The 27,808-nt window shown below is 33.8% G+C and overlaps 1 protein-coding gene, 2 long non-coding RNA genes and 3 other non-coding genes across 7 annotated transcripts; 5 read left to right on the forward strand and 1 right to left on the reverse strand.

Moving 5' to 3' along the window:
- The first annotated feature begins 2,470 nt into the window (after positions 1 to 2,470).
- On the forward strand, positions 2,471 to 15,901 carry LOC132098099 (uncharacterized). Of its 2 annotated transcripts, none has more exons than XM_059504229.1 (2): positions 2,471 to 3,237; positions 15,532 to 15,901. In XM_059504229.1, the coding sequence occupies exon 1, from the start codon at positions 2,584 to 2,586 to the stop codon at positions 3,232 to 3,234; it is 651 nt and encodes a 216-aa protein (XP_059360212.1). In that variant the 5' UTR covers positions 2,471 to 2,583; the 3' UTR covers positions 3,235 to 3,237; positions 15,532 to 15,901. The 2 variants fall into 2 exon arrangements, with proteins under 2 accessions (XP_059360212.1, XP_059360222.1); XM_059504239.1 differs by lacking the exon at positions 15,532 to 15,901 and adding an exon at positions 6,429 to 6,494.
- On the forward strand, positions 8,396 to 8,514 carry LOC132112403 (5S ribosomal RNA). The gene has a single exon (XR_009424943.1). It is a non-coding gene; the product is annotated as a 5S ribosomal RNA (ribosomal RNA).
- Positions 10,691 to 10,809, forward strand: LOC132112416 (5S ribosomal RNA). Its single transcript, XR_009424950.1, has one exon. It is a non-coding gene; the product is annotated as a 5S ribosomal RNA (ribosomal RNA).
- A 6,109-nt stretch (positions 15,902 to 22,010) lies between the features above and the next one.
- On the forward strand, positions 22,011 to 22,129 carry LOC132112339 (5S ribosomal RNA). Its single transcript, XR_009424926.1, has one exon. It is a non-coding gene; the product is annotated as a 5S ribosomal RNA (ribosomal RNA).
- A 2,320-nt stretch (positions 22,130 to 24,449) lies between these two features.
- Positions 24,450 to 24,818, reverse strand: LOC132098107 (uncharacterized). The gene is made up of 2 exons (XR_009422834.1): positions 24,581 to 24,818; positions 24,450 to 24,519 (listed from the first exon to the last, which is right to left on the reverse strand). It is a non-coding gene; the product is annotated as an uncharacterized LOC132098107 (long non-coding RNA).
- Positions 24,819 to 25,870: 1,052 nt separating this feature from the next.
- On the forward strand, positions 25,871 to 27,139 carry LOC132098112 (uncharacterized). The gene is made up of 3 exons (XR_009422836.1): positions 25,871 to 26,395; positions 26,434 to 26,876; positions 26,931 to 27,139. It is a non-coding gene; the product is annotated as an uncharacterized LOC132098112 (long non-coding RNA).
- The last annotated feature ends 669 nt before the right edge of the window (positions 27,140 to 27,808 follow it).

Here is a 27,808-nt window from a genome sequence, read left to right on the forward strand (position 1 = left end):
GACAAAGCAGAGTATGGGTGGAAGGGATATATGAAAACGTATTTAAATGAAGGGGGAGGATGTGGTGAGGAAGGATTGTTTATGGCGTTTAAAAAACCTATGACTGGGAAAATGCCAGAGTTTTATCAGGAAGTGTTTAGTGCTTGGGCTGAGTTTTTAGTTAATGTTAATTATGATTGTGATAATATAAATCAAGTGCTTAACCAGCCATTATTTCTGAACCCAAAAATAAAGAGGAGAGAGAAAACTCTTTATAATAAATTGTTTATGAGAGCGGGAGTTAGAAAAGTGAAAGATATGGCATATGAGTATGTTGAAGGTTTTTTGCCAAATAGGGCTATATATGATTGTGTGGTGGGATGGGATGATGAAATTGAAATATCTAAAGTGGACTGTGAATGTGAAAATATCAAAACGAGCCTACCAGAAGGATGGGCACAAAGGATTGAGAGAGAGACTGTGAAAGTAGGAGATTGGGGATTTCCTGAAATGTATGTTTTGGACAAAGAAGGGGGAAAAGTTTTTTTCCATGAATTGAATGTTAAAACAATTTACAAGATGATGGTGAAAAAGGAAATCAAAACACCTGCATCTGAGGAGGTATGGCCAAGAGTATTCCCTGGAATAAATGTAAAGATGATTTGGAAGAACTTAAATGTGAAATACAATGGACTGGACTGTGAAAACCTGGACTTCAAATTAAGGCATAACAGAATATATACGAAGGTGGTGATTCATCAAATGAACAGAAATGTAAATCGAGAGTGTGATGTTTGTGAGACAGAGCCAGAAACATTGATGCACATTTTTTTTGAATGTAAAGGGCTGGAAGCATTTCATGCTGCAGTAAAAGTGTTAGTGGAAAAAGGAATGGGGATAGATGTGGCAGGGGAGGAATGGAAAAAGTTGTTTTTGTTTGGGATAAGCATGAATAGAAAGGATAGTAAAGTGAATTTATGGAACATGGTTTTAAGTAATGCAAGATATGCGATATGGGTAAGGAGGAACATGGCATATTATGATAGGAAAAAAGTGGATGTAATGGCAATGTTCAAAATGATTTTTAGGAAAAATGTGTATTTGATGTGGAAATATTTGCCTAATGAAGAATTCGAAAGAGCGTTTGTGGAAGGGAGTGAGTTGATTAGAATAGAAGGGGAAAAAGGGTTGTGTATAAAATGTTGAAAAAAACAAAAGAGTTATGAGTTGGGTAAGTTTTGTTGTTTTGGCCTGGCTCTGTGGGTAATCTTTGTTTTGTTTTATGTTTATTTTGAATGATGTATTTGTGGACCGATTATATAGCTTAAGTGCTAGATGCCTTGGTTGAAATATGATTCACGTTTGAAGATTTAAGGATGTGAAACTGAATTAGTTTCTCTTGTAAATATAATTATGTTCTTTTTGATAATAAAAAAAAAAAAAAAAAAAAGCACGCCCGATCTCGTCCGATCTCGGAAGCTAAGCAGGGTCGGGCCTGGTTAGTACTTGGATGGGAGACCGCCTGGGAATACCAGGTGCTGTAAGCTTTTGCTTTTCCTTCAGCTAACACGCTTGTCCAAGGCTCAGCTTTCATTCTAGTTCCTTTACACTTTTAAACGGATTTGCTGCTGCTTCTTTTTTCTGTGTTTTCGCCCACTCTGTGCCATCCTTCTGCTTGCGGTGTGACAAAGGACAGCTCAGCCTTGTCATTCTTCATTTCTCCTGCAGGAGGCGATAGACAGGCCTTTTCTCTGTCTCTACTACAAACTCTTGAGCGCCGCGTGCTCTTTTGGAAATGACACTCCTCTCTTCAGCTTGAGACGGAGCTTCCCAAATTTGATTGTCATCCGAGCCCCTTGGTGGTAAACTACACAGGAGATGTACCCTCTTAGATTTAAAGTTAATTTTTCAATAACTTAACAAAAAACACATTCTCATGTTCATTTTTCACTGATGTTGGTGTGTGATCAAATGATTTGCAAGTAAACAAATGAGACATTTCAGCTATTTTGGTACTTTTTCAGTACTTGGAACAGGACAAGAGTTTTTTATCATCTAAAAAAAAAAAATTCATTAAACTCATCAGCAAATATTGTTTCCTTGTAGGAAAATATAGGCATGCCCTTTCTGTTTTAAAATCACTACATTCACCCCAAATTACCTGCACTCAAAGTGCATCACCACAGTGTTTTATTTTGTTTTATTTTATTTTATCTTAATTGGTTTGGTTTTATTTTAACCTTATGACATTTCTGATTTTACATTTCAAAAATAGGCCCCCATTGACTTCAGCAGCTAACTGCGCTAACATTGCTAATACTCTATTCACACACATTACCACTGCTGTACTCACTGTTACTTGCTTTAATGGCGGATGAATGTCTCCACTCTGTGCAGCTCGAGCTCGAGGCCGTGGGAAAGCAGATTCGCGACCTGGAGGTGAGGCAGGCCCAGCTGAGAGAGCGGAGAACCGCGCTGGAATCATCCCGGGCTGACGCTCACAAGTCCGGGGTAAGTATACAGCGATCTGTTAACAGTCCCACCACGTCTACTCCGTGTGTTTCTCTGCACAGGCCCGGTGCACCCAGGACGCGATCTTCCCAGATGTCCTTCACTGCGACGCCGGGACACCACGGACCCTGGGTGCATCCACAGCGGAGGACGCGAGCCGGGTCCCGGGCGACGACTTCTCCCCCTCCTGCCTTCGACATCTCCATCCGGAACCGCTTCGCTCCCCTCCGCGAGACAGGACGCGACGCTGTGATCATCGGAGACTCCATCGTCCGACACGTAAGTGCTACGTTAGCCGAAGGTAAAGTGCACACTCATTGTTTGCCTGGTGCTCGTGTTCTCGATGTTTCTGCGCAGATACCCGCGATCCTGAAGGTCGACGAGAGCCCCAGAGCGGTCGTGCTTCACGCCGGGGTTAACGACACCACGCTGCGGCAGACGGAGACGCTGAAGAGGGACTTCAGCAGCCTGATCGAGACGGTTCGCAGCACGACGCCCGCGGCGACGATCGTCGTGTCAGGACCACTGCCCACGTATCGACGAGGACACGAAAGGTTCAGTAGACTTTTTGCTTTAAATGAATGGTTGTTGTCATGGTGTAAAGAACAGAAACTGCTATTTGTTAATAACTGGAATCTTTTCTGGGAGCGTCCTAGGCTGTTTCGCGCTGATGGATTACACCCCAGCAGAATCGGAGCGGAGCTGCTCTCTGACAACATCTCCAGGACACTTCGCTCCATGTGACTAGTAAGACAATTCTCTAATAACTATTATGATGAGTTTTGTTCCACCCGCTTAAATGATAAAAGTACTTGTGCTGTAAAAACTATTAAGACTGTGTCTGTTCCCCGGATAGTGAGGTCAAAATATAATGTAGGATCTAGAAAAAATCTTATCGTAATTAAACCAGAAAAATGTAAAGTAAATGAACAAAAACAATTTTTAAAGTTTGGGCTCATAAATATTAGATCACTCACACCCAAAGCAGTTATTGTAAATGAAATGATCACAGAAAATAGTTTTGATGTACTCTGCTTGACTGAAACCTGGCTAAAACCAAATGATTATTTTGGTCTAAATGAGTCTACTCCACCAAACTACTGTTATAAGCATGAGCCCCGTCAGACTGGTCGTGGAGGAGGTGTTGCAACAATATATAGTGATATTCTCAATGTTACCCAGAAAACAGGATACAGGTTTAACTCTTTTGAAATACTTCTGCTAAATGTTACACTGTCAGACAAAAGAAATCTAATGTATCTCTTGCTCTGGCTACTGTGTATAGACCACCAGGGCCGTATACAGAATTCCTAAAAGAATTTGCAGATTTCCTCTCAGACCTTCTAGTTACAGTTGATAAGGCGCTAATCATGGGAGATTTTAATATTCACGTTGATAATGCAAATGATACATTAGGACTTGCGTTTACTGACCTAATAAACTCCTTTGGAGTCAAGCAAAATGTCACCGGGCCCACTCATCGTTTTAATCATACACTAGATCTAATTATATCGCATGGAATCGATCTTACTGCTATAGATATTGTACCCCAATGTGATGATATTACAGACCATTTCCTTGTATCGTGCATGCTGCGTATAACTGATATTAACTATATGTCTCAGCGTTACCGTCTGGGCAGAACTATTGTTCCAGCCACCAAAGACAGATTCGCAAATAACCTGCCTGATCTATCTCAACTGCTATTTGTACCCAAAAATACACATGAATTAGACGAAATTACTGACAACATGGGCACTATTTTCTCTAATACATTAGAAGCTGTTGCCCCCATCAAATTGAAAAAGGTTAGAGAAAAACGTACTGTGCCATGGTATAACAGTAATACTCACTCTCTCAAGAAAGTAACTCGTAGTCTTGAACGCAAATGGAGAAAAACTAACTTGGAAGTTTTTAAAATTGCATGGAAAAACAGTATGTCCAGGTATAGACAGGCTCTAAAAACTGCTAGGGCAGAGCATATCCACAAACTCATTGAAAATAACCAAAACAATCCAAGGTTTTTATTTAGCACAGTGGCTAAATTAACAAATTACCAGACGCCACCTGATTCAAATATTCCACCAACGTTAAATAGTAATGACTTTATGAATTTCTTCACTGATAAAATAGATAACATTAGAAAAACAATAGCGAATGTAGATTCTACAGCGTCTAACACTTCAGTTTCATCCATCGCACCCAAAGATAAACTGCAGTGCTTTACAAATATAGGACAGGAAGAGCTAAATAAACTTATCACTGTATCTAAACCAACAACATGTTTATTAGATCCTGTACCCACTAAATTACTAAAAGAGCTGTTACCTGTAGCCGAAGAACCGCTTCTCAATATCATTAACTCGTCGTTATCTTTAGGTCACGTCCCAAAACCATTCAAGCTGGCGGTTATCAAGCCTCTTATTAAGAAACCAAAACTAGATCCTAGTGTACTGGCAAATTATAGGCCTATTTCAAATCTTCCATTTATGTCTAAAATTTTAGAAAAAGTTGTGTCTGCTCAATTGAGCACCTTCCTGCATAAAAATGATCTGTATGAAGAATTTCAGTCAGGTTTTAGGCCCCACCATAGCACAGAAACTGCACTTGTTAAAATTACAAATGACCTGCTTCTTGCGTCAGATCAAGGCTGCATCTCATTTCTAGTCTTACTTGATCTTAGTGCTGCGTTCGACACCATAGATCATGACATACTCATAGATCGATTACAAAACTATACAGGTATTCAAGGGCAGGCTCTAAGATGGTTTAGATCCTACCTGTCCGATCGCTACCATTTTGTTTACTTAAATGGGGTGTCATCTCATTTATCATCAGTAAAATATGGAGTGCCACAAGGATCCGTCCTAGGTCCCCTTCTATTTTCAATATACATGTTGCCCCTTGGTAATATTATTAGAAAATATGGAATAAGCTTCCACTGTTATGCTGATGATACTCAGCTATATATTTCAACGAGACCAGATGAAACTTCCCAATTATCTAAGCTAACAGAGTGTGTTAAAAATGTAAAAGATTGGATGACAAATAATTTTCTCCAATTAAATTCGGATAAGACAGAGATATTAATTATTGGACCAAAAAACACCACACAGAATCTTGTAGATTACAATCTGCAACTAGACGGATGTACTGTTACTTCCTCTACAGTCAGAAATCTGGGTGTTATATTAGACAGCAATTTGTCTTTTGAAAATCATATTTCCAATGTTACAAAAACTGCATTCTTCCATCTTAGAAACATTGCCAAGCTACGAAACATGTTATCTGTTTCTGATGCAGAAAAGCTAGTTCATGCATTCATGACCTCTAGACTGGACTATTGTAATGCACTTCTAGGTGGTTGTCCTGCTTCGTCAATAAACAAGCTACAGGTAGTCCAAAATGCAGCAGCTAGAGTCCTTACCAGGTCAAGAAAATATGATCATATTACCCCAATTTTACAGTCTCTGCACTGGCTACCTATTAAGTTCCGTATCTGTTACAAATTATCATTACTTACCTATAAGGCCCTAAATGGTTTAGCTCCTGCGTACCTAACTAGCCTTCTACCACGCTACAACCCATCACGCACCCTAAGGTCACAAAACGCTGGACTTTTGGTAGTTCCTAGGATAGCAAAGTACACTAAAGGAGGTAGAGCTTTTTCACATTTGGCTCCCAAACTCTGGAATAGCCTTCCTGATAATGTTCGGGGTTCAGACACACTCTCTCTGTTTAAATCTAGATTAAAAATGCATCTCTATCGCCAAACATCGAATAATGTATCTCTTAAATTGTGAGTGTAGTTGCATCTGCATTTTTATTCTTTAGCTTGGGTTAAATTAATTTTACTTTGTTGGATCAGCAGCTATGCTAATGATGTCTCTATCTTGTTTCTATGTTTTGCCAAGGGATTTACATCCCGTGGTAACTAGGATTTACACAAGCTCCAGTCTGGATCCAGAACACCTGAGAAGAGATGATGCTGACCCTCAGAGGACCCCAGATGATCCTAACCTTGAATCAACAAACAGAACTAACAAATATTGCTACATGTGTGACTGCATCATATAATTACTATTAATTAATAATATTGATAGTTCATCATCTAGCTGACTACGTCTTGTATTATTATTATTATTTTTATTTTTCTAAAATCCTGTCAAACGTGCACAAACTACTAGCTACTACTAAATATTGTAGAAACATAATTTTCTGTAAAGTTGCTTTGTAACGATTTGTATTGTAAAAAGCGCTATACAAATAAACTTGAATTGAATTGAATTGAAAGTTTCATTGTAGGAAAATATAGGCATGCCCTTTCTGTTTTAAAATCACTACATTCACCCCAAATTACCTGCACTCAAAGTGCATCACCACAGTGTTTTATTTTATTTTATTTTATTTTAATTGGTTTGGTTTTATTTTAACCTTATGACATTTCTGATTTTACATTTCAAAAATAGGCCCCCATTGACTTCCACTCAAAGTGACTCAACGCAATATTGATTGTATTTATTGATATTAATTTTATTAATTCATTTAAACATTTTGTTTTAATTTAATTTAAGTTAACCAGGTTTGAAATTTCTGTTTTTAAATCACCAAATTCACCCCAAATTACATTCAATTTGAAGTGCCTAACCGCAGTATTTGTTTACTTTTATTTTTTATTTGGTTCGGTTTGGTTTTATTTGAACCAGATGACATTTCTGATGATAAAGTTAAAATAAAAAAATAAAAAAATTCATTAAACTCGTCAGCAAATATTGTTTCATTGTAGGAAAATATAGGCATGCCCTTTCTGTTTTAAAATCACTAAATTCAACCCAAATTACCTGCACTCAAAGTGCATCACCACAATATTTTATTTTATTTTATTTTATTTTAATTGGTTTGGTTTTACTTTAACCAGATGACATTTCTGATTTTAAATGTCAAAAATAGGCCCCCATTGACTTCCAAGTGACTCAACGCAATATTGATTGTATTTATTGATATTCATTTTATTAATTCATTTCAACATTTTTTTAAATTTTATTTAAGTTAACTAGGTTTGAAATTTCTGTTTTAAAATCACCAAATTCACCCCAAATTACATTCATTTTAAAGTGCCTAACCGCAATATTTGTTTACTTTTTTTTTTTAGTTTTTATTTGGTTCGGTTTGTTTTTATTTGAACCAGATGACATTTCTGATGATAAAGTTAAAATTAAAAAATAAAAATAAAAATCATTAAACTCGTCAGCAAATATTGTTTCATTGTAGGAAAATATAGGCATGCCCTTTCTGTTTTAAAATCACTACATTCACCCCAAATTACCTGCACTCAAAGTGCATCACCACAATGTTTTATTTTATTTTATTTCATTTTAATTGGTTTGGTTTTATTTTAACCTTATGACATTTCTGATTTTAAATTTAAAAAATAGGCCCCCATTTACTTCCACTCAAAGTGCCTCAACGCAATATTGATTGTATTTATTGATATGAATTTTATTAATTCATTTAAACATTTTGTTTTAATTGAATTTAACCAGGTTAGAAATTTCCCGTTTTTAAATCAACAAAATCACCCCAAATTACATTCAGTTTAAAGTAAGCCAATATTTGTTTACTTTTATTTAATTCAATTTTAACCAGAAGACATTTGTGATTTTAAAGTTGAGAAACAGGCCCCCATTACTTCCACACAAAGTGCGTCACCGCGACATTGATTTTTGTGAATGTATTTATGTATTAAAATGCATATTTTTTATTGTTACTTATTTCTTTCCCTTAATTTAATTCATATCTAAAAAAGAGAGAAGACTTTTCCACTTTTTTGAGTGGAAAAGGGTCTGTTTCTCTTTCGCCAGCCTGTGTGTCTTCTTTAAATAGCTCGCTCTTGACTGTTGTACTCGCTTACGTCCATACCACCCTGAGCACGCCCGATCTCGTCCGATCTCGGAAGCTAAGCAGGGTCGGGCCTGGTTAGTACTTGGATGGGAGACCGCCTGGGAATACCAGGTGCTGTAAGCTTTTGCTTTTCCTTCAGCTAACACGCTTGTCCAAGGCTCAGCTTTCATTCTAGTTCCTTTACACTTTTAAACGGATTTGCTGCTGCTTCTTTTTTCTGTGTTTTCGCTTTCTCTGTGCCATCCTTCTGCTTGCGGTGTGACAAAGGACAGCTCAGCCTCGTCATTCTTCATTTCTCCTGCAGGAGGCGATAGACAGGCCTTTTCTCTGTCTCTACTACAAACTCTTGAGCGCCGCGTGCTCTTTTGGAAATGACACTCCTCTCTTCAGCTTGAGACGGAGCTTCCCAAATTTGATTGTCATCCGAGCCCCTTAGTGGTAAACTACACAGGAGATGTACCCTCTTAGATTTAAAGTTAATTTTTCAATAACTTAACAAAAAACACATTCTCATGTTCATTTTTCACTGATGTTGGTGTGTGATCAAATGATTTGCAAGTAAACAAATGAGACATTTCAGCTATTTTGGTACTTTTTCAGTACTTGGAACAGGACAAGAGTTTTTTATCATCTCAAAAAAAAAAATCATTAAACTCATCAGCAAATATTGTTTCATTGTAGGAAAATATAGGCATGCCCTTTCTGTTTTAAAATCACTACATTCACCCCAAATAACCTGCACTCAAAGTGCATCACCACAGTGTTTTATTTTATTTTATTTTATTTTAATTGGTTTGGTTTTATTTTAACCTTATGACATTTCTGATTTTACATTTCAAAAATAGGCCCCCATTGACTTCCACTCAAAGTGACTCAACGCAATATTGATTGTATTTATTGATATTAATTTTATTAATTCATTTAAACATTTTGTTTTAATTTAATTTAAGTTAACCAGGTTTGAAATTTCTGTTTTTAAATCACCAAATTCACCCCAAATTACATTCAATTTTGAAGTGCCTAACCGCAGTATTTGTTTACTTTTATTTTTTATTTGGTTCGGTTTGGTCTTATTTGAACCAGATGACATTTCTGATGATAAAGTTAAAATAAAAAAATTAAAAAAATTCATTAAACTCGTCAGCAAATATTGTTTCATTGTAGGAAAATATAGGCATGCACTTTCTGTTTTAAAATCACTAAATTCAACCCAAATTACCTGCACTCAAAGTGCATCACCACAATATTTTATTTTATTTTATTTTATTTTATTTTATTTTATTTTAATTGGTTTGGTTTTACTTTAACCAGATGACATTTCTGATTTTAAATTTCAAAAATAGGCCCCCATTGACTTCCAAGTGACTCAACGCAATATTGATTGTATTTATTGATATTCATTTTATTAATTCATTTCAACATTTTTTTTAATTTTATTTAAGTTAACCAGGTTTGAAATTTCTGTTTTAAAATCACCAAATTCACCCCAAATTACATTCATTTTAAAGTGCCTAACCGCAATATTTGTTTACTTTTATTTTTTAGTTTTTATTTGGATCGGTTTGTTTTTATTTGAACCAGATGACATTTCTGATGATAAAGTTCAAATTAAAAAATAAAAATAAAAATCATTAAACTCGTCAGCAAATATTGTTTCATTGTAGGAAAATATAGGCATGCCCTTTCTGTTTTAAAATCACTACATTCACCCCAAATTACCTGCACTCAAAGTGCATCACCACAATGTTTTATTTTATTTTATTTCATTTTGATTGGTTCGGTTTTATTTTAACCTTATGACATTTCTGATTTTAAATTTAAAAAATAGGCCCCCATTTACTTCCACTCAAAGTGCTTCAACGCAATATTGATTGTATTTATTGATATGAATTTTATTAATTCATTTAAACATTTTGTTTTAATTGAATTTAACCAGGTTAGAAATTTCCCGTTTTTAAATCAACAAAATCACCCCAAATTACATTCAGTTTAAAGTAAGCCAATATTTGTTTACTTTTATTTAATTCAATTTTAACCAGAAGACATTTGTGATTTTAAAGTTGAGAAACAGGCCCCCATTACTTCCACACAAAGTGCGTCACCGCGACATTGATTTTTGTGAATGTATTTATTTATTAAAATGCATATTTTTTATTGTTACTTATTTCTTTCCCTTAATTTAATTCATATCTAAAAAAAGAGAGAAGACTTTTCCACTTTTTTGAGTGGAAAAGGGTCTGTTTCTCTTTCGCCAGCCTGTGTGTCTTCTTTAAATAGCTCGCTCTTGACTGTTGTACTCGCTTACGGCCATACCACCCTGAGCACGCCCGATCTCGTCCGATCTCTGAAGCTAAGCAGGGTCGGGCCTGGTTAGTTCTTGGATGGGAGACCGCCTGGGAATACCAGGTGCTGTAAGCTTTTGCTTTTCCTTCAGCTAACACGCTTGTCCAAGGCTCAGCTTTCATTCTAGTTCCTTTACACTTTTAAACGGATTTGCTGCTGCTTCTTTTTTCTGTGTTTTCTCTTTCTCTGTGCCCTCTTTCTGCTTGCGGTGTGACAAAGGACAGCTCAGCCTCGTCATTCTTCATTTCTCCTGCAGGAGGCGATAGACAGGCCTTTTCTCTGTCTCTACTACAAACTCTTGAGCGCCGCGTGCTCTTTTGGAAATGACACTCCTCTCTTCAGCTTGAGACGGAGCTTCCCAAATTTGATTGTCATCCGAGCCCCTTAGTGGTAAACTACACAGGAGATGTACCCTCTTAGATTTAAAGTTAATTTTTCAATAAATTAACAAAAAACACATTCTCATGTTCATTTTTCACTGATGTTGGTGTGTGATCAAATGATTTGCAAGTAAACAAATGAGACATTTCAGCTATTTTGGTACTTTTTCATTTCTTGGAACAGGACAAGAGTTTTTTATCATCTCAAAAAAAAAAAAACATCATTAAACTCATCAGCAAATATTGTTTCATTGTAGGAAAATATAGGCATGCCCTTTCTGTTTTAAAATCACTACATTCACCCCAAATTACCTGCACTCAAAGTGCATCACCACAGTGTTTTATTTTATTTTATTTTATTTTATTTTATTTTATTTTATTTTATTTTATTTTATTTTATTTTATTTTATTTTATTTTATTTTATTTTATTTTATTTTAATTGGTTTGGTTTTATTTTAACCTTATGACATTTCTGATTTTACATTTCAAAAATAGGCCCCCATTGACTTCCACTCAAAGTGACTCAACGCAATATTGATTGTATTTATTGATATTAATTTTATTAATTCTTTTAAACATTTTGTTTTAATTTAATTTAAGTTAACCAGGTTTGAAGTTTCTGTTTTTAAATCACCAAATTTACCCCAAATTACATTCAATTTGAAGTGCCTAACCGCAGTATTTGTTTACTTTTATTTTTTATTTGGTTCGGTTTGGTCTTATTTGAACCAGATGACATTTCTGATGATAAAGTTAAAATAAAAAAATAAAAAAATTCATTAAACTCGTCAGCAAATATTGTTTCATTGTAGGAAAATATAGGCATGCACTTTCTGTTTTAAAATCACTAAATTCAACCCAAATTACCTGCACACAAAGTGCATCACCACAATATTTTATTTTATTTTATTTTATTTTATTTTATTTTATTTTATTTTATTTTATTTTATTTTATTTTATTTTATTTTATTTTATTTTATTTTATTTTAATTGGTTTGGTTTTACTTTAACCAGATGACATTTCTGATTTTAAATTTCAAAAATAGGCCCCCATTGACTTCCAAGTGACTCAACGCAATATTGATTGTATTTATTGATATTCATTTTATTAATTCATTTCAACATTTTTTTTAATTTTATTTAAGTTAACCAGGTTTGAAATTTCTGTTTTAAAATCACCAAATTCACCCCAAATTACATTCATTTTAAAGTGCCTAACCGCAATATTTGTTTACTTTTATTTTTTAGTTTTTATTTGGATCGGTTTGTTTTTATTCGAACCAGATGACATTTCTGATGATAAAGTTAAAATAAAAAAATAAAAAAATTCATTAAACTCGTCAGCAAATATTGTTTCATTGTAGGAAAATATAGGCATGCCCTTTCTGTTTTAAAATCACTAAATTCAACCCAAATTACCTGCACTCAAAGTGCATCACCACAATATTTTATTTTATTTTATTTTATTTTAATTGGTTTGGTTTTACTTTAACCAGATGACATTTCTGATTTTAAATTTCAAAAATAGGCCCCCATTGACTTCCAAGTGACTCAACGCAATATTGATTGTATTTATTGATATTCATTTTATTAATTCATTTCAACATTTTTTTAAATTTTATTTAAGTTAACCAGGTTTGAAATTTCTGTTTCAAAATCACCAAATTCACCCCAAATTACATTCATTTTAAAGTGCCTAAACGCAATATTTGTTTACTTTTATTTTTTAGTTTTTATTTGGTTCGGTTTGTTTTTATTTGAACCAGATGACATTTCTGATGATAAAGTTAAAATTAAAAAATAAAAATAAAAATCATTAAACTCGTCAGCAAATATTGTTTCATTGTAGGAAAATATAGGCATGCCCTTTCTGTTTTAAAATCACTACATTCACCCCAAATTACCTGCACTCAAAGTGCATCACCACAATGTTTTATTTTATTTTATTTCATTTTAATTGGTTTGGTTTTATTTTAACCTTATGACATTTCTGATTTTAAATTTAAAAAATAGGCCCCCATTTACTTCCACTCAAAGTGCCTCAACGCAATATTGATTGTATTTATTGATATGAATTTTATTAATTCATTTAAACATTTTGTTTTAATTGAATTTAACCAGGTTAGCAATTTCCCGTTTTTAAATCAACAAAATCACCCCAAATTACATTCAGTTTAAAGTAAGCCAATATTTGTTTACTTTTATTTAATTCAATTTTAACCAGAAGACATTTGTGATTTTAAAGTTGAGAAACAGGCCCCCATTACTTCCACACAAAGTGCGTCACCGCGACATTGATTTTTGTGAATGTATTTATTTATTAAAATGCATATTTTTTTTGTTACTTATTTCTTTCCCTTAATTTAATTCATATCTAAAAAAGAGAGAAGACGTTGAAAAGGGTCTGTTTCTCTTTCGCCAGCCTGTGTGTCTTCTTTAAATAGCTCGCTCTTGACTGTTGTACTCGCTTACGGCCATACCACCCTGAGCGAGACCGGCCAGTCGCGGATAGGTGTAGAGCGCTAACTAGCCAATAGCAACGAAGGAAATTCCAGGGAGGCGGGACGAAAAAAATACACAGAATTAGAGGTTCGAATCCCGTCTCGGCCACAAATACCATAAAATGAGTTTGTATTCGTTTTTTCATCTAGATACACTTTAAGTACGATTAACATATAATAGATGAACTTTGTGAACAAAGATAAAAATAAATCTTGTAATAATTGTTCTTTTGTATGGTGTACAAAATGTGCAAAGATCTTAAGAAACATATACATTATAATAGGGAATAGTTATTTTTAATATAGAAAAATGTGAATAATTAAAAAGAACACTTTGATAATGTTTCAGGCCTTTATTTATAAAGATACGTCTATTTATATGTGTATAACTGTACAGAAAACCCATATATATGAAATATAACTAAAACTCACAAAAAAGTAAGTTTTTCATTTTATTTATAGTAAAGTAATATACTTATAAAAATTAAAAGAAAAAATAACAAAAATATATAATAATTAAATAAATATACATAAAATAATCATAGGTTATTAAACAACAGCAACAGATATAATAAAAATAAAGATGTGGAGAACAGAAAAAACAATACAAATATGTTTTATATTAAATAATTATGTATGTTTAAAGGTAACAGTTATTAACATTCAGTGTTTACATATCTGAGCAAGTAAATAAAATGTAATATCAATTTAAAAGAAAATCAACAAAATGTATACATTTTTTAATCAATAAAACTTAACACACAGTTCAATACAGTTCAAACAAGGCCACATAGTTATAGTATTTTAATTAACAAATTGAAATACATGAAAATATTTAAATGTATAGATTCAACAACAACAACAATAATAAAATCTAAAGTTGTGGAGAACACAGAAAAAAAATATATTACACTACCACTTAAATGTTTTTGAACAGTAAGATTTTTAATTCTCACCAAGCCTGCCTTTATTTGGTCCAAAATACAGTAAAAGCAATAATATTGTTGAAATATTTTTACTAGTTAAAATAACTGCTTTCTATTTGAACATATAGTAAAATGTATTTTATTTCTGTGATGCTCCGCTGTATTTTCAGCATCATTTCTCCAGTCTTCAGTGTCACATGATCTTCAGAAATCAGAATAATGATTTACTGATCAAGAAAAAATATTATTATTATTATTATTATCAATATTTTAAACCCCCCAGGGATTCTTTAAATAGAAAGATCCAAAGATCTGCATTTATTTGAAATAAAAAGCTTTCTTAACAATATAGATTGTACCATTCTTTTGGGGGGAAAGAAATGACAGAAATTAATGCCTTTTTTTTTAGCAAGGATGATTTAAATTGATTAAAAGTGATGATAAAGATGAAAAATGTTGATGATGAAAATGTAAAAAAATATATACATATATATCAGATAAATGCTGTTCTTCTGAACTTTCTATTCATGTAAGAAACTGAAAAGATTGTACTCGGCTGTTTTCAACATAACATAACAACAACAGTAATAATAATAATAATAATTTTTTCTTGAGCAGTAAATCATCATATTATTCTGATTTCTGAAGATCGTGTGACACTGAAGACTGGATGAATGATGCTGAAAATACAGCTGTGCATCACAGAAATAAATTACAGTATATATTCAAATATATAGCCTTCCTGATAATGTTCGGGGTTCAGACACACTCTCTCTGTTTAAATCTAGATTAAAAACACATCTCTTTCGCCAAGCATTCGAATAATGTATCTCTTAAATTGTGAGTGTAGTTGTATCTGATCAAATGTGCATTCTTATTCTTTAGCTTGGGTTAAATTAATTTTACTTTGTTGGATCAGCAGCTATGCTAATGATGTCTCTATCTTGTTTCTATGTTTTGCCAAGGGATTTACATCCCGTGGTAACTAGGATTTACACAAGCTCCAGTCTGGATCCAGAACACCTGAGAAGAGAAGATGCTGACCCTCAGAGGACCTCAGATGATGCTGACCCTGAATCAACAACAGAACTAACAAATATTGCTACATGTGTGACTGCATCATATAATAATTATTAATTATTAATAAAATTAATAATGTTCATCGTCTGGCTGACTACGTCTTGTATGAATTTTTCTACAAATCCTGTCATACGTGCACAAACTGACAGTCACCACTTATAAGCTACTACTAAATATTGTAGAAACATAATTTTCTGTAAAGTTGCTTTGTAACAATTTGTATTGTAAAAAGCGCTATACAAATAAACTTGAATTGAATTGAATTGAAATAGAAAGCAGCTGATTTAAAATAGTAAGAATATTTAAAATGCTACAGTTTTTGCTGTACTTTGGATAAAATAAAGGCAGGCTTGGTGAGCAGAAGAAATTCTCAAAAAACATTAAAAATCTTACTGCTGAAAAACATTTGACTGGTAAGAGTATTTTAAATAAAATATTTATTTACGGAGTTTAATAATAGCCGTTACTAACATTTAGTGTTTACAAAACTGAGCAAGATAAAATAAAGCAAGTCAATACAATTAATTAACACACTAAAGTACAGTGTAAACAAGGCCAATACTTCTGATGTTTTATTTAACAAATGGAAATCAATTAAATAATTTAAAATTGTAGACTAAACAACAACAGCTACAATAATATTAATAATAATACAATTTGTGGAAGACACAGAAAATAAAACAAGCCTTCGACCTGTTTAAGAAGATCCTTGCTCCTATGTTGCGTTGCCAAGAGATGTTCAAGAGAGGCAGTTCTCAACAGATCTGTCCATCTATGGTCCAACACGAAGACCAGCCGTTCTGAGGGGTCCAGTGTGAGCTGAACGAGGGACGCAGTTATGGCAGATGGTGTGGTGTTCTACAGAAGATTAACAGCATTACTTTATTAAAATATAATGTCTTGGTGTTGTGTGCACATATGAGACAGACAGTTTACACACATAAGTGCCTGTATGAATTATTTATTTACATGCATCCGGAAGAAACCCTTCCCTTCAGTGTCTGGTGTGATGTTATGGTGGAGTGAGACGGGTGGATGGGTCTTGACACAGCATGCATCATCTTAACATTCCTGAAATATAGATTCAAATTAAATATATCAAATGTAGTTTATAATTCATTATATATATATATATATATATATATATATATATATGTATGTATGTGTGTGTGTGTGTGTGTGTGTGTGTCTTTATTTTTACATTTATTTTTTATTTTTTTATATTTTAATATATTTTCTAATCATTGTAATTTATTCCTGTTATGAAAAGCTGAATTTTCTGAATTATTACTCCAGTCTTCAGCATCACGTCAACCTTCCGAAAATAATGTGCTTTCATCATTGTAGTGACAATGATAATATCAACATTGATTACAATAAGAAATGTTTTGTGAGCAAATAATCATATAAATAATGATTTCTGGATCATATGACACACTGAAGAGTATAAATGATGCTGAAGAATTCAGCTTTGCATCACAGGAATAAAGTTAATTTAACATAGGAAATAGTTATTTTAAGTTGTACCACACAGTAAATGTTGACAATTTATATATATATATATATATATATATATATATATATATATATATATATATATATATATATATATATATATATATATAGGAAATAGTTATTTTGAAATTGTACCACACAGTACATGTTGACAATTATATATATATATATATATATATATATATATATATATATATATATATTTATATATTTGCACTAAAGTCTTGAAAATCACATAACATTCAAAACAGTTGCTATAATTAATCACATAAGTATGATTATATGATAATATAATAAGTAATTAATTGTAAGTTTTTTTTTGGTTTAGTTTTTTGAAAAGAAACACATAATTCACTTTACCTGCTTGTTGGGAGTTTGGCAGCGTATGTTGTTCAAACAAAACAATTTCGTGAAGAAATCTCCGATCGTAAAACGCGTCTCCTCTCCTTCAGAGCGAATGATTGACAGATGAGTATCTGCTGTTTGAATTCCCCGCCACGGAAGAAGCGAAACAGCGCCAGGAAATCTACGTGTGGCCACAAATATATTGCATCCGTAGTGTTAAGCACTACCATAGAGAATGAATGGGAAAAGTTAAGAGAAGTTAAGCTTAACTATTTTCGGCCGCGCGAGACCGATCTCGTCCGATCTCGGAAGCTAAGCAGGGTCGGGCCTGGTTAGTACTGGGATGGGAGACCGCCTGGGAATACCAGGTGCTGTAAGCTTTTGCTTTTCCTTCAGCTAACACGCTTGTCCAAGGCTCAGCTTTCATTCTAGTTCCTTTACACTTTTAAACGGATTTGCTGCTGCTTCTTTTTTCTGTGTTTTCGCTTTCTCTGTGCCCTCTTTCTGCTTGCGGTGTGACAAAGGACAGCTCAGCCTCGTCATTCTTCATTTCTCCTGCAGGAGGCGATAGACAGGCCTTTTCTCTGTCTCTACTACAAACTCTTGAGCGCCGCGTGCTCTTTTGGAAATGACACTCCTCTCTTCAGCTTGAGACGGAGCTTCCCAAATTTGATTGTCATCCGAGCCCCTTAGTGATAAACTACACAGGAGATGTACCCTCTTAGATTTAAAGTTAATTTTTCAATAACTTAACAAAAAACACATTCTCATGTTCATTTTTCACTGATGTTGGTGTGTGATCAAATGATTTGCAAGTAAACAAATGAGACATTTCAGCTATTTTGGTACTTTTTCAGTACTTGGAAAAGGACAAGAGTTTTTTATCATCTCAAAAAAAAAAAATCATTAAACTCATCAGCAAATATTGTTTCATTGTAGGAAAATATAGGCATGCCCTTTCTGTTTTAAAATCACTACATTCACCCCAAATTACCTGCACTCAAAGTGCATCACCACAGTGTTTTATTTTACTTTATTTTAATTGGTTTGGTTTTATTTTAACCTTATGACATTACTGATTTTACATTTCAAAAATAGGCCCCCATTGACTTCCACTCAAAGTGACTCAACGCAATATTGATTGTATTTATTGATATTAATTTTATTAATTCATTTAAACATTTTGTTTTAATTTAATTTAAGTTAACCAGGTTTGAAGTTTCTGTTTTTAAATCACCAAATTCACCCCAAATTACAATCATTTTAAAGTGCCTAACCGCAGTATTTGTTTACTTTTATTTTTTATTTGGTTCGGTTTGGTCTTATTTGAACCAGATGACATTTCTGATGATAAAGTTAAAATAAAAAAATAAAAAAATTCATTAAACTCGTCAGCAAATATTGTTTCATTGTAGGAAAATATAGGCATGCACTTTCTGTTTTAAAATCCCTAAATTCAACCCAAATTACCTGCACTCAAAGTGCATCACCACAATATTTTATTTTATTTTATTTTATTTTATTTTATTTTATTTTATTTTATTTTATTTTAATTGGTTTGGTTTTACTTTAACCAGATGACATTTCTGATTTTAAATTTCAAAAATAGGCCCCCATTGACTTCCAAGTGACTCAACGCAATATTGATTGTATTTATTGATATTCATTTTATTAATTCATTTCAACATTTTTTTTAATTTTATTTAAGTTAACCAGGTTTGAAATTTCTGTTTTAAAATCACCAAATTCACCCCAAATTACATTCATTTTAAAGTGCCTAACCGCAATATTTGTTTACTTTTGTTTTTTAGTTTTTATTTGGTTCGGTTTGTTTTTATTTGAACCAGATGACATTTCTGATGATAAAGTTAAAATTAAAAAATAAAAATAAAAATCATTAAACTCATCAGCAAATATTGTTTCATTGTAGGAAAATATAGGCATGCCCTTTCTGTTTTAAAATCACTACATTCACCCCAAATTACCTGCACTCAAAGTGCATCACCACAGTGTTTTATTTTACTTTATTTTAATTGGTTTGGTTTTATTTTAACCTTATGACATTACTGATTTTACATTTCAAAAATAGGCCCCCATTGACTTCCACTCAAAGTGACTCAACGCAATATTGATTGTATTTATTGATATTAATTTTATTAATTCATTTAAACATTTTGTTTTAATTTAATTTAAGTTAACCAGGTTTGAAATTTCTGTTTTTAAATCACCAAATTCACCCCAAATTACAATCATTTTAAAGTGCCTAACCGCAGTATTTGTTTACTTTTATTTTTTATTTGGATCGGTTTGGTTTTATTTGAACCAGATGACATTTCTGATGATAAAGTTAAAATAAAAAAATAAAAAAATTCATTTAACTCGTCAGCAAATATTGTTTCATTGTAGGAAAATATAGGCATGCGCTTTCTGTTTTAAAATCACTAAATTCACCCTAAATTACCTGCACTCAAAATGCATCGCCACAATATTTTATTTTATTTTATTTTATTTTATTTTATTTTATTTTATTTTATTTTATTTTAATTGGTTTGGTTTTACTTTAACCAGATGACATTTCTGATTTTAAATTTCAAAAATAGGCCCCCATTGACTTCCAAGTGACTCAACGCAATATTGATTGTATTTATTGATATTCATTTTATTAATTCATTTAAACATTTTGTTTTAATTTAATTTAAGTTAACCAGGTTTGAAATTTCTGTTTTTAAATCACCAAATTCACCCCAAATTACATTCAATTTGAAGTGCCTAACCGCAGTATTTGTTTACTTTTATTTTTTATTTGGTTCGGTTTGGTTTTATTTGAACCAGATGACATTTCTGATGATAAAGTTAAAATAAAAACATAAAAAAATTCATTAAACTCGTCAGCAAATATTGTTTCATTGTAGGAAAATATAGGCATGCCCTTTCTGTTTTAAAATCACTAAATTCAACCCAAATTACCTGCACTCAAAGTGCATCACCACAAAATTTTATTTTATTTTATTTTAATTTATTTTAATTGGTTTGGTTTTACTTTAACCAGATGACATTTCTGATTTTAAATTTCAAAAATAGGCCCCCATTGACTTCCAAAGTGACTCAACGCAATATTGATTGTATTTATTGATATTCGTTTTATTAATTCATTTCAACATTTTTTTTAATTTTATTTAAGTTAACCAGGTTTGAAATTTCTGTTTTAAAATCACCAAATTCACCCCAAATTACATTCATTTTAAAGTGCCTAACCGCAATATTTGTTTACTTTTATTTTTTAGTTTTTATTTGGTTCGGTTTGTTTTTATTTGAACCAGATGACATTTCTGATGATAAAGTTAAAATTAAAAAATAAAAATAAAAATCATTAAACTCGTCAGCAAATATTGTTTCATTGTAGGAAAATATAGGCATGCCCTTTCTGTTTTAAAATCACTACATTCACCCCAAATTACCTGCACTCAAAGTGCATCACCACAGTGTTTTATTTTATTTTATTTTATTTTAATTGGTTTGGTTTTATTTTAACCTTATGACATTTCTGATTTTACATTTCAAAAATAGGCCCCCATTGACTTCCACTCAAAGTGACTCAACGCAATATTGATTGTATTTATTGATATTAATTTTATTAATTCATTTAAACATTTTGTTTTAATTTAATTTAAGTTAACCAGGTTTGAAATTTCTGTTTTTAAATCACCAAATTCACCCCAAATTACATTCAATTTGAAGTGCCTAACCGCAATATTTGTTTACTTTTATTTTTTAGTTTTTATTTGGTTCGGTTTGTTTTTATTTGAACCAGATGACATTTCTGATGATAAAGTTAAAATTAAAAAATAAAAATAAAAATCATTAAACTCGTCAGCAAATATTGTTTCATTGTAGGAAAATATAGGCATGCCCTTTCTGTTTTAAAATCACTACATTCACCCCAAATTACCTGCACTCAAAGTGCATCACCACAATGTTTTATTTTATTTCATTTCATTTTAATTGGTTTGGTTTTATTTTAACCTTATGACATTTCTGATTTTAAATTAAAAAAATAGGCCCCCATTTACTTCCACTCAAAGTGCCTCAACGCAATATTGATTGTATTTATTGATATGAATTTTATTAATTCATTTAAACATTTTGTTTTAATTGAATTTAACCAGGTTAGAAATTTCCCGTTTTTAAATCAACAAAATCACCCCAAATTACATTCAGTTTAAAGTAAGCCAATATTTGTTTACTTTTATTTAATTCAATTTTAACCAGAAGACATTTGTGATTTTAAAGTTGAGAAACAGGCCCCCATTACTTCCACACAAAGTGCGTTACCGCGACATTGATTTTTGTGAATGTATTTATTTATTAAAATGCATATTTTTTATTGTTACTTATTTCTTTCCCTTAATTTAATTCATATCTAAAAAAGAGAGAAGACTTTTCCACTTTTTTGAGTGGAAAAGGGTCTGTTTCTCTTTCGCCAGCCTGTGTGTCTTCTTTAAATAGCTTGCTCTTGACTGTTGTACTCGCTTACGGCCATACCACCCTGAGCACGCCCGATCTCGTCCGATCTCGGAAGCTAAGCAGGGTCGGGCCTGGTTAGTACTTGGATGGGAGACCGCCTGGGAATACCAGGTGCTGTAAGCTTTTGCTTTTCCTTCAGCTAACACGCCTGTCCAAGGCTCAGCTTTCATTCTAGTTCCTTTACACTTTTAAACGGATTTGCTGCTGCTTCTTTTTTCTGTGTTTTCGCTTTCTCTGTGCCCTCTTTCTGCTTGCGGTGTGACAAAGGACAGCTCAGCCTCGTCATTCTTCATTTCTCCTGCAGGAGGCGATAGACAGGCCTTTTCTCTGTCTCTACTACAAACTCTTGAGCGCCGCGTGCTCTTTTGGAAATGACACTCCTCTCTTCAGCTTGAGACGGAGCTTCCCAAATTTGATTGTCATCCGAGCCCCTTAGTGGTAAACTACACAGGAGATGTACCCTCTTAGATTTAAAGTTAATTTTTCAATAACTTAACAAAAAACACATTCTCATGTTCATTTTTCACTGATGTTGGTGTGTGATCAAATGATTTGCAAGTAAACAAATGAGACATTTCAGCTATTTTGGTACTTTTTCAGTACTTGGAACAGGACAAGAGTTTTTTATCATCTCAAAAAAAAAAAAATCATTAAACTCATCAGCAAATATTGTTTCATTGTAGGAAAATATAGGCATGCCCTTTCTGTTTTAAAATCACTACATTCACCCCAAATTACCTGCACTCAAAGTGCATCACCACAGTGTTTTATTTTATTTTATTTTATTTTAATTGGTTTGGTTTTATTTTAAGCAGATGACATTTCTGATGATAAAAAATAATAATAATAAAAAAAAAAATTCATTAAACTCGTCAGCAAACATTGTTTCATTGTAGGAAAATATAGGCATGCCCTTTCTGTTTTAAAATCACTAAATTCACCCCAAATTACCTGCACTCAAAGTGCATGACCACAATATTTTATTTTATTTTAATTGGTTTGGTTTTATTTTAAGCAGATGACATTTCTGATTTTAAATTTCAAAAATAGGCCCCCATTGACTTCCACTCAAAGTGCCTCAACGCAATATTGATTGTATTTATTGTTACTAATTTTATTAATTCATTTAAACATTTTGTTTTAATTTATTTTAAGTTAACCAGGTTTGAAATTTCTGTTTTTAAATCACCCCAAATTACATCCAATTTGAAGTGCCTAACCGCAGTATTTGTTTACTTTTATTTTTTATTTGGTTCGGTTTGGTTTTATTTGAACCAGATGACATTTCTGATGATAAAATAAAAAATAAAAAAAAATAAAAAATAAGTAAATAAAATAAAATAAAAACCATTAAACAATAATATATCACAATATTACATTTTTTTCTGTATTTTTGATCAAATAAACGCTAACTTGGAGAATGCAGTGAAAACTCCTCCTCTCGCGTCTGCCCTAGACCCTCGGCACAAACATCTCAGGTTCCTCGACGAAAACATGAGAGAAGTAGTAAGAAAAAAACTTTTTGAACATTATAAGAACATTTTCTGTAATGCGAGTGGTGCGGATGCAGTCGCCTTCACCAACGATGAAGAGGATGCGGCAATGCCCACCCGTCGGAAAAGGCTGAGCTCTTCAGCGATGATTACAGAGAGTCCAGCCGAGACGAGTGGGAACAGTTCTTGCTGGAGCTATGTATTCCACCAGATGAGGATCCCATTCAGTGGTGAAACGAAAACACGAAGCACTTAACAAAACTTATTCGCTTAGCACACTGTTATTGTGAGTCCCGACAACGTCTGTGTCGTCAGAGCGCGTTTTCTCCGCGGCCGGCCTTAAACTTAATTTAAATAAACGAATATTCGAATATTCCTTTTTTGTGAGATCAAATATTCGAATGTGATATTTGCGGAAAACGCCCATCCCTAATGTGAATGTCATATCTGTTTTAATGTTTCAGTAAAGAAGCTTTCTGAAAGCAGTATATTTATTCAAACAATATTATGTGCCCTCACACTAGTGCTGCCATTATAGCATTCTGGAGCGCTGTGGTGGACAAGACATTAAACAACCTCACAAAGTGTTGAAACTTTAACACAGATTATTTACCTATCCTTACGGATGTGAATACACCTCTACCTGAAAATGGATAGTTTAATTAAATGTTTTATTTTTTCAAATGTATTTCTCTTTCTAGGCCACTGATGAAGAACAGGCAGTGACTGGATGAATGCTGGTCAAAGAAGAGAACGTCCTTTCCCTTAAACTGATGCAGCAGTGGTTTTAAAGGAGGATGCTGTCCTGGATGATGTAGAAGATGTCACATGCTGTGCTGATGGGGCTTCTTCATGACTACATCAATCATGCTAAAGAGATCATGAAAATTGACCATGATGCTTGATCTGTATTCATGGACTATGAAACAAACTGTAAGTGTATAATTTGTAAAAACAATGTTGAATGCTTTTTCTGTGTTGTTTAGTAGAAGAGTTTACCCTCTGTCATTCATACACATGCTCACATTCTTTCACACACACACACACACACACACACACACACACACACACACACACACACACACACACACACACACACACACACACACACACACACACACACACATGCGTCTGTTAAATGTTATAATATCAGAGTTAATGTTGTAATTTATTTGTGTACTGTCATGCCAGAATAGTTGGTAAAGAACCTAACTAATTGTAAATTTATTGTATAATAGTGTTTTCATATATTTTTATTACAATATATACAATTGAACAAAGTCCAATTTGATGTTAAGTTATATTCAACGAATGTTCAATGCTTTATGAACTGTAGCTGTTAATGCCATCCATTTCTGAATTTTTTCTTAAATGTTACTTTTTGACTTTATGTTGACTTTGTGTTTTTAATAAATATTTTCCTTTTGATAATTATTATTTGTGTGTAAAAGTGATATATAAAATGAACTTTATTTGTAGGTTTAATGCCTAGCTCAATTTGGGTTCATTTTAACGAAGCATGCATTGTTTCCCACATCCTTACACTCAATTGGTGGCGGCACTCTGAGAGTTAATTTTCTGCCAGCAGGAGGCGCTAAGAGCGGGAGAGGTAGGTTTCGACGGTAACGGCTGCAAAGCGGCACCGAGCGCACAAATGCTGCCTCATCAAGCATTACATGCAAAGTGAATTTGAACATTTTCTAAATATAGTAGTTTTACTTCTGAAATACAGTGATAAAAAACACCCGCTCTGGTTTTTGAAACCCTGCAATGTAGTCATTTTAAACCATAAAAAAGCAACCTAGCAGGTTGGGTTAAACATGATAACCCAACTGGTTGGGTAAAAATAACCCAGCATTGGGTTCGTCCCTTTTTGACCCAGCGGTGGGTTGCCAAAATAACCCAAATTGGGTTGTTTTCAACCCAGCAGTTTTTAGTTTCAGCCGAATATTCAGGCAGAATTATTCCTTGTCAGTTTTTGAAGACATTATCCTTGCCATTCCAAATTCCAAATCCAAGTATTCTGCTTCGGACACACCCCTAATTATTACATTACATATTTTAATTTTACATGGAACATAAAGTCATACAAAGTAACAGCTACACAAAGTATTGTAATAAAATTCAAGTGTACTTGCAATCTCTGTGCATGCATTATGGTTAATGCCTGCTGGAGTAGTCGAGCGTCGACTAGTGGTTGAAGTAGTCGATCACTCGACTACTCGTCTATGCAAGCCCTAATATACAGGTCCTTCTCAAAAAATTAGCATATTGTGATAAAGTTCATTATTTTCCATAATGTAATGATAAAAATTAAACTTTCATATATTTTAGATTCATTGCACACCAACTGAAATATTTCAGTTTTTTTTTTGTTTTAATACTGATGATTTTGGCATACAGCTCATGAAAACCCAAAATTCCTATCTCAAAAAATTTGCATATCATGAAAAGGTTCTTTAAACGAGCTATTAACCTAATCATCTGAATCAACTAATTAACTCTAAACACCTGCAAAAGATTCCCGAGGCTTTTAAAAACTCCCAGCCTGGTTCATTACTCAAAACCGCAATCATGGGTAAGACTGCCGACCTGACTGCTGTCCAGAAGGCCATCATTGACACCCTCAAGCGAGAGGGTAAGACACAAAAGAAATTTCTGAACGAATAGGCTGTTCCCAGAGTGCTGTATCAAGGCACCTCATTGGGAAGTCTGTGGGAAGGAAAAAGTGTGGCAAAAAACGCTGCACAACAAGAAGAGGTGACCGGACCCTGAGGAAGATTGTGGAGAAGGACCGATTCCAGACCTTGGGGGACCTGCGGAAGCAGTGGACTGAGTCTGGAGTAGAAACATCCAGAGCCACCGTGCACAGGCATGTGCAGGAAATGGGCTACAGGTGCCGCATTCCCCAGGTCAAGCCACTTTGGGCTACAGAGAAGCAGCACTGGACTGTTGCTCAGTGGTCCAAAGTACTTTTTTCGGATGAAAGCAAATTTTGCATGTCATTCGGAAATCAAGGTGCCAGAGTCTGGAGGAAGACTGGGGAGAAGGAAATGCCAAAATGCCTGAAGTCCAGTGTCAAGTACCCACAGTCAGTGATGGTCTGGGGTGCCATGTCAGCTGCTGGTGTTGGTCCACTGTGTTTTATCAAGGGCAGGGTCAATGCAGCTAGCTATCAGGAGATTTTGGAGCACTTCATGCTTCCATCTGCTGAAAAACTTTATGGAGATGAAGATTTCGTTTTTCAGCACGACATGGCACCTGCTCACAGTGCCAAAACCACTGGTAAATGGTTTACTGACCATGGTATTACTGTGCTCAATTGGCCTACCAACTCTCCTGACCTGAACCCCATGGAGAATCTGTGGGATATGCCAGTGTGTCATATGCCAGTGTGTCAATCTGTGGGATACTGTGAAGAGAAAGTTGAGAGACGCAAGACCCAACACTCTGGATGAGCTTAAGGCCGCTATCGAAGCATCCTGGGCCTCCATAACACCTCAGCAGTGCCACAGGCTGATTGCCTCCATGCCACGCCGCATTGAAGCAGTCATTTCTGCAAAAGGATTCCCGACCAAGTATTGAGTGCATAACTGAACATAATTATTTGAAGGTTGCCTTTTTTTGTATTAAAAACACTTTTCTTTTTTTTGGTCGGATGAAATATGCTAATTTTTTGAGATAGGAATTTTGGGTTTTCATGAGCTGTATGCCAAAATCATCAGTATTAAAACAATAAAAGACCTGAAATATTTCAGTTGGTGTGCAATGAGTGCCAGAGGGTGCCAAGTGTTTTTTTTCTTTTCTTTTTTAAATTAAAATAATAAAAATAGATAAAATATAATTAGAATAGACAGTGCTAGAGTTCGAGGGTCAAATAAACATGGAAGAGATGTGTTTTTAGATGTTTCTTGAAGATGCATGTAAAATAGGGGTGTAACGGTACGTGTATTCATACCGGACCGTTTCGGTACAGGGCTTTCGGTATGGTGCACGTGTGTACCGAATGACCTAATGCAATATTTTGTGTGCGGAACATGGGTACATTTTCGTGTTTCCAAACGAACATATTAAGTGGCGGAAGTCACTTAATCCCGCCCTGCAGCTGATTCTAAGGCCGGTGACACACTGGCTGCGTGGCGTGAGCGTGGCATTTCTGCTGCGTGTCAGTTGCATGACGGCTGCTTCACGTTTTCTGTGTCTTTACACACCAGAATCGTGCCTGACGCGGCGCTGACGCGCTGCTGCTACTGTAGGTGACATAGAGGGAGGCCGCCGACAGACCAGGATCTTGTCTTCACGACAACCA

Source organism: Carassius carassius, chromosome 2, assembly GCF_963082965.1.
Source record: "Carassius carassius chromosome 2, fCarCar2.1, whole genome shotgun sequence".
Lineage (NCBI taxonomy): Eukaryota > Metazoa > Chordata > Actinopteri > Cypriniformes > Cyprinidae > Carassius > Carassius carassius.

Excerpts from the sequence above, each read along its gene's own strand:
- LOC132098099 (XM_059504229.1), top strand. The coding sequence starts at position 2,584 with ATGTCCTTCACTGCGACGCCGGGACACCACGGACCCTGGGTGCATCCA.